This window comes from Coregonus lavaretus (genome assembly GCF_964263955.1).
Source record: "Coregonus lavaretus genome assembly, chromosome: 37".
Taxonomy (NCBI): Eukaryota; Metazoa; Chordata; class Actinopteri; order Salmoniformes; family Salmonidae; genus Coregonus; species Coregonus lavaretus.
This window is the reverse complement of record NC_140024.1, coordinates 5,188,569-5,200,847: the sequence shown is the minus strand read 5'-3', so window position 1 is coordinate 5,200,847 and position 12,279 is coordinate 5,188,569. Positions and strand designations below refer to the sequence as shown.

The 12,279-nt window shown below is 43.0% G+C and overlaps 1 protein-coding gene across 1 annotated transcript in view; it reads right to left on the bottom strand.

Annotated features, from left to right (window-relative positions):
• LOC311111286 (MAP kinase-activating death domain protein-like) overlaps nucleotides 1-12,279 on the bottom strand; it is an 81,317-nt gene that overhangs the window by 26,102 nt on the left and 42,936 nt on the right. The window contains exons 8-16 of the mRNA XM_084154001.1: nucleotides 11,708-11,880; nucleotides 11,050-11,285; nucleotides 8,881-9,040; nucleotides 8,225-8,325; nucleotides 7,644-7,864; nucleotides 7,143-7,396; nucleotides 6,767-6,897; nucleotides 6,262-6,375; nucleotides 1,645-1,759 (exon numbers count right to left, since the gene is read on the bottom strand). Coding sequence (XP_084010127.1) covers nucleotides 1,645-1,759; nucleotides 6,262-6,375; nucleotides 6,767-6,897; nucleotides 7,143-7,396; nucleotides 7,644-7,864; nucleotides 8,225-8,325; nucleotides 8,881-9,040; nucleotides 11,050-11,285; nucleotides 11,708-11,880 — 1,505 coding nt within the window. The remainder of the gene's footprint in view (nucleotides 1-1,644; nucleotides 1,760-6,261; nucleotides 6,376-6,766; nucleotides 6,898-7,142; nucleotides 7,397-7,643; nucleotides 7,865-8,224; nucleotides 8,326-8,880; nucleotides 9,041-11,049; nucleotides 11,286-11,707; nucleotides 11,881-12,279) is intronic.

Genomic DNA, 12,279 nt, shown 5'->3' with positions numbered 1-12,279 from the left:
AATCACATTGTAGGATTTTTTATGAATCTATTTGCAAATTATGGTGGAAAATAAGTATTTGGTCACCTACAAACAAGCAAGATTTCTGGCTCTCACATACCTGTAACTTATTCTTTAAGAGGCTCCTCTGTCCTCCACTCGTTACCTGTATTAATGGCACCTGTTTGAACTTGTTATCAGTATAAAAGACACCTGTCCACAACCTCAAACAGTCACACTCCAAACTCCACTATGGCCAAGACCAAAGAGCTGTCAAAGGACACCAGAAACAAAATTGTAGACCTGCACCAGGCTGGGAAGACTGAATCTGCAATAGGTAAGCAGCTTGGTTTGAAGAAATCAACTGTGGGAGCAATTATTAGGAAATGGAAGATATACAAGACCACTGATAATCTCCCTCGATCTGGGGCTCCACGTAAGATCTCACCCCGTGGGGTCAAAATGATCACAAGAACGGTGAGCAAAAATCCCAGAACCACACGGGGGGACCTAGTGAATGACCTGCAGAGAGCTGGGACCAAAGTAACAAAGCCTACCATCAGTAACACACTACGCCGCCAGGGACTCAAATCCTGCACTGCCAGACGTGTCCCCCTTCTTAAGCCAGAACATGTCCATGCCCGTCTGAAGTTTGCTAGAGTGCATTTGGATGATCCAGAAGATGATTGGGAGAATGTCATATGGTCAGATGAAACCAAAATATAACTTTTTGGTAAAAACTCAACTCGTCGTGTTTGGAGGACAAAGAATGCTGAGTTGCATCCAAAAAACACCATACCTACTGTGAAGCATGGGGGTGGAAACATCATGCTTTGGGGCTGTTTTTCTGCAAAGGGACCAGGACGACTGATCCGTGTAAAGGAAAGAATGAATGGGGCCATGTATCGTGAGATTTTGAGTGAAAACCTCCTTCCATCAACAAGGGCATTGAAGATGAAACGTGGCTGGGTCTTTCAGCATGACAATGATCCCAAACACACCGCCCGGGCAACGAAGGAGTGGCTTCGTAAGAAGCATTTCAAGGTCCTGGAGTGGCCTAGCCAGTCTCCAGATCTCAACCCCATAGAAAATCTTTGGAGGGAGTTGAAAGTCCGTGTTGCCCAGCGACAGCCCCAAAACATCACTGCTCTAGAGGAGATCTGCATGGAGGAATGGGCCAAAATACCAGCAACAGTGTGTGAAAACCTTGTGAAGACTTACAGTAAACGTTTGACCTGTGTCATTGCCAACAAAGGGTATATAACAAAGTATTGAGAAACTTTTGTTCTTGACCAAATACTTATTTTCCACCATAATTTGCAAATAAATTCATAAAAAATCCTACAATGTGATTTTCTGGAGAAAAAAAATCTCATTTTGTCTGTCATAGTTGACGTGTACCTATGATGAAAATGACAGGCCTCTCTCAGCTTTTTAAGTGGGAGAACTTGCACAATTGGTGGCTGACTAAATACTTTTTTTCCCCACTGTATTGGCAAGAAAGTTTATGACAACCAGCTTTTGTTTTTGATGGCCAACATTATACCATGAAGACATTATGCCATGAAGGTGGTAAACTAATTCAAATATGTCAGTCAGCGTGAGTTGTCAAAGAATGCCATGACAGCAATGTCCTGGTAATACAGTCTCATAGGGGTCTGTTACCTGGTGTTGTTGGCACGACCCTGGGGCGAGGGGGACTCTCTCTTGACCGTGGGACTGTGCTTAATGACTGACGACTTCTGGTCAACGAGGGCCCTGGGGGGACCGCGGGCTCCTCCTGCAGGAGCCATATAAACAGTGAGGTCTCCACAGTAAATACCATGGAAACACAGAAAACCATAACCAACGACAAGTCAGAGACATACAAACAGAAATACCAGTTGACTTGATAAAGGAGGTGCTTATACATTTCACTACAAAGCCCCCAAATCACATAGTCTACGATGTACTAATTAGATAACCACATCAAAGACTAATAGACAATGAAGATGGGACACATCCTGCATACATAAAAAGACACACACATCAATTTTCGGTGGCAGGGACACTAGCTATTGACTAGCTGAGCTACAGGTTTCATATTCAGACACTAAAGGTGAGGGACAGATCAAATGGGACGTCACACAGAAGGAGTCAACATGGCACTGTGTTTTTGGCATCACACATTAGCAGAGAACAGAGGTGAGGTCAGATTGGAGCGGGATCTGCATGGCAACAAGACAGACAAGTTATGTGTCATGCAGAAAAAGAACGAAAAATTAAGATGGGTCGACAATCACACACACACACACGGCTAACGGAAAGATACACACTGTAGTGTTCATACTGTTAGTCACCTTGTACAGTTAGACAGACACTCATGAACACACAGTGCAATGAAATACAAAAGTGTGGTGGATCACTTGCAGGGATTGGGCCTGTGAACAATATTATTATCAAACTGATTATAATATTGTTGCGCCTACATAGCTTACCCACTGGGCAGACCTCAGTTCAACGTCTATTTTTGATTTACATTTGGTTGAGTTGTCAACTAACGTGAATTAAACGTGAAATCAACAGAACATTTAGATTCCCTTACGTTGATGACTTTTTGCAAATCCAATCAGTTTTCCACATCACACCTTTTAATGACGTGGAAACAATGTTGATTCAACCAGTTTTTGCCCAGCGGGTAGCCTGTTTGACACTTTGAACATTTAGGCTAAAGGTAATGTCTTGAAAGTGAGGATACAAATAAATACATCCACCAAAAATGTATTGGGTCCTTGTCATAAACAGACATCGGCTGTTACCGGTATATCCGATTTTGTCATGGCATTGCGTAGGCTCTATGACCGCATGTTACCAAAGACCTCACCTGACAACGATGCCATTTTGCCCCACATTTTCCAAAATATCATCCATTAGTTGTACAACATGCATCACAGCACTTCAAATAATTCCATTCCATTTGATCACTGTGGTACTGCTACAGAAGCTCAGTAACCACAAAGCCAACTAAGTGTCCAATGACAACTCCAATCAAAACCGGTGACTATGAGTTTAGGAATTAAGACAGAACAGCACTCTTAGTGCTGCGAGACTGCTCTCCTTAATTCAATTATCAATGAAACAGTGTTTAAAACTCTAACTCACAGCACTGGAAGAATGATGTCATGCCTTACCTACAGGGTAGCAGTTTTGATTGGCTAAGGCATGCCTCCACTGGCAAGGTGATGGGAGGTCTAGGTGTGTATGTGTGAGACCAAAGAGGTGGCTTGGACAATAATGGGAAAGCTGATGTTGACCAACTCGAATCAACATCTTGTCAGGTCCCATACAATACTGTGGAATGCAGAGACTTTGGTTCGCACCAAAAAAAAATGAATGGCATCACCTTGGCAATTGTTAATATGGGTTGCACAGCTTCTAACAAGCTAAGATTGTGAGGGCCCAACCCAAACTAATACAAAGACGTGTGGATGGGTGGAGTGACTCTGCAAAGGTTAGTGATTGGGGCAACAGTCACTGTGGATGGTGAAGGATGGTGAAAGACAACAGGACAGACTCGATGCATGACGATGAATGATCTCTCGATGGTGCATGTCAGGTGACAGAGGAGGGTGAGCGAGGAGGATCCTGGGAGATGTAGTTGACTGGCTAGGAGAAGCATGCAGCCCACACAGTTTAAAAGGGCGGAACCCACCTTCTCCGCTCCCCGGGCCGGCCTCTGTAATTATCTCCATTAGAGAATTTAGTCCAAATACTGGACACAAAACCCAGAATTAGTGCAGAGAAGTGGAAAGAGGGACAGAGAGGGACACCGGCCCAGACCGAACCAGTCTGAACATCAACCCACAACACACATGCACAGCAACACACTGACCGAGTGCACAAAGAGAGCAGAAAATAGAGAGTGGGAGAAAAGGAAAGAATGAGGGAGACAGACCAAGGAAGGGTCTGCACATTTTTGTTGTGACTTAACCTCAAAAAGGTTATAGCCATGAAATGTCATGACCAATCTTACATGTGGTGATTTAGGCTACTTTTGTTAGGATCCCTATATATTTTTATACCATCTAGGGGTGGGAGAAAGCATTTGCCAATTTTAAGTGTCTATGTCCAGAAGAGCACAAGTTTATGGGCCCTCTGACCACAGAGACCTCAGCCGGAGAACACACAAGAACGATGGAGAGCCACCGAACAAGCGAGCAAGCAAGGCAACAGACGGCACAGAGCAAGGAGATCAGGTGTCATGTCAGTTTAATTTAAATTCCAGTCCACTTGGGTAATCAATTGAACTTCAATCGATGAAATGAAAAATCCTCGTAGAAAGCGATGGGTAATTTGCCATTCAGGAACTGAATGTCAATTCATCCTCAAATATTGAGTGGAATTGAAAACGGACTTGACCCCAACTCTGCCGGGAAACCATGAGGAAAAACACCAAATTCCAGTGAAAATGCCACATAAAAAGGGGATAATATGTATGCAAATTAAGAGATCTGTCATCTATAAATGTGTGCATCATAGCGCATCAGACTCCCACAAAACAGAGCAGAATAACAAGGAAACAAAGGGAAGGATATGGATATACATGAATGAAAATACAGATAACTCCTAGTATGCAACCTGAGTAATATGGACTCAGATAGGTAGGGTTGAATAAGAGTCAAAGATGGAGCTAGTTGTAGGGTAAAACAAACTACCACACCAGACAATAACATACCCGGACTGTCTGGACCCGGGCTACCCGGACTAGCCGGGCTGTCATCTGAACAGTCAAGACAAAACAAATCATCATCAAAGGAAATAAGAAACAAACGTTGGTTTGCTATGGCAGCTGTCCCAAACAGCGTGGGGCTATTGAGTTTAACACATGCATTTCTTATTTTCTCTCACAAATGTTCCCATAACATTCAGGCAACCATGTGGGATTGGGAACATTGAAAACAGGGTACTTGAGAGAAAATGCTAACTTTTGTCAGGTCCTCAATATCCACCTAATGCCATACATCAACATGGCAGTCCAGAGGGGGACAAATACAACATTTAGAATGAAAGTATATTCATTCTAAAAAATAAAAAAATATTATAAAAATAAAGAATTCTACAAACCTTCCTCAATTTCCTCCTCTACGTCAAAATTAAAATATTCTATATTTTTGTAAAATAAAATAATTAAGAGGGGAAAAGGCAAAAGGAAAGAAGGTAAAAATATACAATATAAAGTTGAATAAATGCTACACTGTGTAGCCTAAACTGGCTTGCCAGACATTTCAGCATGACATACCGTCAATACTACTCCTGGCTACTCTACTTAGTGCAAACAAAGCAACAGCCTCTGAGGAAGAAATATGCTGACGTTAAAGAAGTTCAACATGTCAGTCAGAGTTACACATCATTATGTCATCTACTATCCTTCCTTCTCCACATCAGGTTAAAGTAGGCCTAACTGTCCAGTGAAAATCTTACTTTTAAAAGTAAATAGTCTGTTAACTCATACCCAAATAATGTTGCTAACAAAGCATAAATTGGAGAAAAAAACACTTCAAAAACCCCACCTCAAAGTCAAACATTTTCATAAATGCTTGCCGTTTCAAATAATGCTTGCTATTTCCTCATAGAACATGACATGTTGGCTCATTGGCTGAGCTGGCCAATCAGCGGTCTAAAACGGTTTTAATGACTGGTATACACCAACACCATTCTGAAGTTGGGGTATGCCCACATAATTCAAACATAGATAAGCTGCTTTTGAACATACTTATTTTTTTTTATGGAATTAAATCTATTTCACTCATATTGTAATTAATTATAGGTCATATTTAAAATACATCTGCAAACACTGGACAGTTACTTTAAATGATTAAGATGACTTCACATGGGAATAGCTTATGCTCAATGTGTCTTATCAAGATAAATAGCATAGTCATGATACAGTGTATAAAATATTGTAGAAATTTGCACTCTGGTGATTTTTGCACTCGAAATATTATAATTTGTTATGCCCATGACAAAACAAAAACACTTATACTTTATAACCACTGCAAGAGCTGTATGACAACCCTTTGTACTTTGAAAGGGCATTGTTTTAGTAGACAGCCTGCCTCTACTACCTTCAACTGACAAACCTGATGCAATCTGCTGTAGGGCACAAAAATGGAATACAGCCACAGTGAGTGAAATGGAGAAGGAGATGAGATGGATAAAGGTCAGAGAAAAAAAGAGAAAGGATGAGTGCAGATAACGTGAAAGGTGGACAAAACAGGGCAAAGGGCTGCATTAGTACTGTACCTTTGAGATTGGGGAAGGGCCCAGTCCCAGCGGCCTTCTCCCTCAGGCCCCCCTTGTTGGGTACAGACAGGTTGGAGAGGCTGAAGCTGGTGCCGTGGTTCTTGTACAGATTACCTGCAGTGATTGTGAGAGAGTCGCTGATGACTGATGAAGTCTCGCAAAGAAACCAACATTTGACCATCCTATAGTATACCCATGATGATTTGCAGCCCAACGTCAAGTTCCATTTCAATCCGTACATAGCTGGCAAATAGTCAATTTCTGTTTTGTAAACTATACATTTCTGGTTGTCTTCCTGATTGAGAAGACCAGCAACTAGTATTGCCTGCTGGGTAACCCTTTCACATTCCCCCTTCAGTGTTCAAAGATCTCATAGGACAGGATAGATGAACAGAAGGGCAAAAAAGCTCAGCTTTGGAGGATAAGGTGTAACTGTCACCTATCCAGCCCTTTCAGATCTGTGATTATCATACAACTGAAATAGACCCTGGTTGAGGAGACTCACTAGCAAAGGACATGAGGCCCCCAAAGCCATCGCTGCTGTTGTTGGAGATTGGAGAACTGTTGCGGGAGTCGCCCTCTCCGTCCGACTCTCCAGGCAGCTTTAGGCTGCTGGGCCTCAGGGGGCGTTGGGCTCTGTGGAGCAGAAAAAGTGTTAGAGGTCTGGGGGGGTGTCACGTTCTGTTAGCGTAGTTTTCCGACTGCTACACCAGAGGCATATCACAGATGCCGAATTCAGAAGCTGAGAGACTTAATTGGGTGTGTATATTTAAGAGATGTATACATCACCTTTTTTTTTTTTAAACAACGTTTTCAGAATGTGTGGCTTATGATGCTTGTTTGTGTGTACAATGTTATGGCGTAGGTGTGTTGTAACATACTTCTTGCCATTGAGGTTCTGGTTGAACCGGGGCGTGTACGTCTCCTCTTGGTCTTCTGCCTCAGGGTCCTCCTCAGCAGGGAAGCCATACTGAGGCTCAAAGTAAGGGTTGTCGTACTCGCCCTTCTTATTGGCTTGTCCCACCGGGTCGGCGTCTGGGGGAAGTCTGGAGAAGGGCGGCGCACCCAATCCCGGGACAGAGTTCTGTAGAGCTGCACTGGCCAACGCCTCAATTTCCACTGGTTCAGCCTGCTCCTGGACACAATGAACATCAATCAATGGTCACTAATGGTTGATACTAAATACACAAGATTGCCACTTTGTGAGGAGGAAGAAGAAAGGACAATCTCAAGCAAAGATATATAATTATTGCTGTTATGTTCTCATGGTTAAGAGTTATGAACAAATTCAAACGTCAGTTGCCAAAAATGTCAGTTGCTAAAAACATATATTGTGTTAACTGCATAATTTTATACTGGTGTAAATTGAGCGGTTCACTGACATTGTTGACTCCCTGGATGATTGTGCTTGGGCTGGAGCTGGCGGTTGTGCTGGAGCTCGAGCGAAGGGCTTGTCCATCAAGAGGTTCAGGAGCTCCGTCGCCCCCCTCGGGCAGTGCCTTCTCTTCGGGGAGGGGACCCTCTCCTCCCTTGAACTCCTGGAAGTCCTGGAACTCCACTTCGCTGGCATCTCCCAGTGCAGCGTGGGTAGGGGGATCCAGGTCTACAACACCAGAAGACAGATATTAGTTGGTATTGATGACCAAAGGGTCACAAAACAAAATGTTTAGCTAGTGGCTGTTTCTGAAAGGAATTGGTCATTTTAGGTTGTCATTTTTCAAGATAAACAATTGTCATTATAATAAGGGGGAACTGACAGTTTTTTGTCATAACAATAAGTATGTGTAAGCTGGGTGGTTCTTGGGCTGCAATTACACAGGCAGCCCAATTCTTTTTTGTTGTTGTTTTTTTGCAAATTGGTCTTTTGACCAATCAGATCAGCTCTTTTGCCAATAACTGGGCAAAATATTAGATTTGGTTTCCTGTGTAAATGCAGCCCTGGTGAAATGGCACAGATACTTACTTGGCGTGTCCCCTTGGATGTCACATTTGATCATTTCGCTCACCAAGTCTCCAAGTGACGAGTAGGATGAGCTGGAGTCATCGTAGCCAGCCTCGCTGTCACTGCCACAGAGACAAAACAGAGTGGCATTACCCCGGACGCCATCTTGGTGACACCTTACACGTCTACAGAAGGCTAACTGAAAAAAGCTAAGTAAACCTTTATCTCAGACTCAAATTAACCTCAACTGATACATCATTTCTAGCAAGACTAGCAAGCTAACTATTGAGCTAACTAGCAAATCTACTAGTTAATGTTTAGAGTTCGCCATCTAGTGGCTAATGTGTTGTCTATCTCCATTCTATAGCCTACCATGCTGCTGCTTCTGCTGCAATGTCTCCATCGGCCGCACTTGCACACACACAAACACACATGATGCACACATACACAGAGAACTCACAGATCAGACACTGGAAAGGACCTCCCTTCAGATCTAGTTTTTATATGCAGCTAAATGGAGCACTAACATGTTTTCAACATTGCAAAAGTGCTTTTAGACCTTTGACAGTACCTGGCACTGAAAAAATCTTTCATTTAACATTTTGCCAATTATGTTATAGCAGTAGTATCAAAGAACCGTTATACCTTCCAACCGTGGAGGGGTCTGTGTTTTTTACCTGTCGTCTGTGGGGTCCGAGTCGTTGGCCTCATCCTCTAGGGGTCCCCTCATAGCCTCGGCCAGCTGGGAGCTGCCGTCGTATACGCGGTAGAACACTGGCTGCAGCTGGTGGGCGTACCACTTGCCCTTGTCTCCGATCAAAGATGGGTCATACACGTCTGCAGAACACAGAGGTACGCTCAGAAACACTACAAAACCTTCAAACTGCCTGTATCGCTCATAGAAATATACCTGAGTGCACAAAACATTAGGAACACCTGTTCTTTCCATGACAGGCTGACAAGTTGAATCCAGGTGAAAGCTATGATCCCTTATTGATGTCACCTGTTAAATCCACTTCAAGTCAGTGTAGATGAAGGGAAGGATATAGGTTAAATAAGGATTTTTAAGCCTTGAGACAATTGAGATATGGATTGTGTATGTATGTGTGCCATTCAGAGAGTGAATGGGCAAGACAAAATATTTAAGTGCCTTTGAACGGGGTATGGCAGTAGGTGCCAGGCACACCGGTTTGTGTCAAGAACTGCAACGCTGCTGGGTTTTCCACACTCAATAGTTTGCTGTGTGTATCAAGAAAGGTCCACCACCCAAAGGACATCCAGCCAACTGTGGGAAGCATTTGAATCAACATGGGCCAGCATCCCTGTGGAACGCTTTGAATACCTTGTAGAGTCCATGCCCCGACGAATTGAGGCTGTTCTGAGGGCAAAGGGGGGTGCAACTCAATATTAGGAAGGTGTTCCTAATGTTTTGTACTCTGAGTGTATATTCACATTTGACCTAAAGAAAGTGCATTAATTGATAGCATAAATCACTTTTTACTTATCCCTTTACACACGTGGAAAATGGCCTATATGGATAGGGCTAAATTGAAATGTTTCTTACAGAAGAAATGGAAAAGCATATACGTAACAATGGTAGCAATTGAAAGAGAACAGTTTGGAGATAATTGGAAGATTATTAGACCAAAGGTGATTACACAACAGTTCACCTGACACAAGACTGAATCCAAACATTACACTGTTGATTTCATGTGCATTTTACATTTACTGTACTTTTGCCGCATTTGTAAATACTCTGGATACATTCAATAACATGATAAGACTATTCCTGGAAAATGTGGAGTAGGTGCAACATAAGACAAAAAAATGACAAGGGTTTGAGTGAGAGGACTAAGTGGCCACACACCTTTCTAAAGTTTGCACAGTTGCTAAGCAATTTCAATGCACTTTTATGACTCAAAGAAGAGTCTTCAACTATAAGGTACTTTTTTGAGCTCTCCTGCTGTGCCGTTGAGGAACTGTAGCAAGAACACTTGGTAGTCATTTTGCTTGGAACACAACCCTGCAATTACACAATTACTGTTGTTGTTTACGCAATCCAAAAACGGTCCATTATAAATCGCAATCTGGGTCAGATGGGCATGATTTGAAAGCTGGTTCTATTGCCAACATGACTAGTTAAGTTATAAAATACTATCTTACAGTGTTAGGCTTTCACAAGTCAATTCCGAGAAACAGATCATAATTTTGGTGCACATAGAAAGGAGGCATTAGTGCATTCAGGTGCACTAATCTGATCAGAACAACCCAGGGTATGACGCCATGTAATCTTGTAACTGTACATCAAACAGTGACCATAAACATTGACACCCTATATGAGTTTTATGATTTGGAAATGTGAAGTGCACATTTGGACTTGCTTTTATGACATCAAAGCGGTATTTATTATAATCCTCAACGTCACATCTTTCAAAATACATTGAGTGATCTTAATTTACAGCATTTCCCCTGAGACAACCAAAAATGTGCTAAAGTTGCCCAATTACCAGGAGGGATGGGGGCAACTTCTAGTCGCATGGTGCTCAAGTTCAGAACGTCTGTCAGTCAAAACCCATACAGCGCTGTGAAGCACAGAGCCAGAGCTTTAACTTCATGTATAGCATGTTACTGTACAGCCACTACGTTAAAATTTAGACAATTAGTGCACAAATCTGCCATTTTCAACCCGTATCCAGGTACGAGTGTAAAGGGCTACACTTTACTTCACACTATAAATATCCAAGCTAGCACAGTATGGTTCGGGTCTAAACAGAAATACACCAATTGTCAGTCAGTGCATGGTATATGCAGTACAGCAGGTGTGTAGGCTAGGGTAAGGGACTTACTGTTGTGGATCCTCTGAAAGGCCAGGTTGGTGGGGTTGAGGGCCCACTCGCCATAGTACTCCACGGCCTGGGTGTGCGACAGCTTCTCAGCGAAGCCTGAGCGGCGGGGCCGCGAGGCCAGGAAGGACGTGGCCTGAAATGCCACCACAGGCCGGGGGAAGAGGCGCAGCGTGCGTGTGTGCATCTGGAAACCCTGGAGCACGTTGGGGGAGTTGAAGAACCGGACCATGGCAACCCTGTTGGAGAAAGAAGGAAAGGTGAGTGTGTTAACGCTTCAATTAGTCATATTTAATTAAATTCAAAAAGCTTTCTTGTTTATCAGATGTACATACGAGAGACATTTGTATTTGATATGAGGCTCAAATGAAACATAGTTTCACATGACATTATGACTGTTGAGTCATATCCAATTCAGATTTTAGGAATTTCAAGTGGGAACGGGGGTCAATCCATAAATTTTGCATATGTAAATAGCCCTTCATATCTATAAAATATCTAAAATATTCACAGACTAAATCAAATGGAGGAGTGTATAGGTCCTGACTGGATTATTCTGCTAGGCTCAAAGTTAAAAAATTTAACCAACCTCACAAATTGCCTTGCATGGATAATATGAGATCTACTTAAAAAGGGACAGAGAAACTTTGTCAAGCCTTGCCTGGTGGCCACATCCACAGAGTCCACGTCGTTGCCGTAGATGAGGGGGTTGAACTCGGTGGAGGAGGGCGACGCCTTGTTCTGGCCGGGGGGGAGCAGGGGTAACTCCTGGCCCTCCTGGAACTTCTCCAGGTTCAGAATGGGCTGGGTGTTGAGACTCATGCTGGCCAGGGCCTGGAGCAGGTAGAGGTGACGAAGGTTTTAATCAACACACTGTCGTGGCCCCACTAGGGGGCACTCTCACCTCAGGCATCAGCTGAAGGGTAGTGCAACAGAATGGTCTCACTAGTACCAGTGTGGAACTGTCTGTTTGGGGTTCAAAATGGTGCAAGATAGTATAGTACAGGGGTTCGGAGACCTCAACATTGGATAACAATGAGTCAACTATTATCATTTATTCTTTTTGGTTAACCCTATATTTTTTGTCTGTATGATATAAGTTCTCATGTGAGAATAAATAATTAATAAAACACAAGGACTAAGCTAGGAGGACTCACAATGTGATTATGTTATTAGCTGACAGGTGAGCGTGTGGGACAAAATGAGGAAGCCTGTTTCCCAGCAAATTAATCA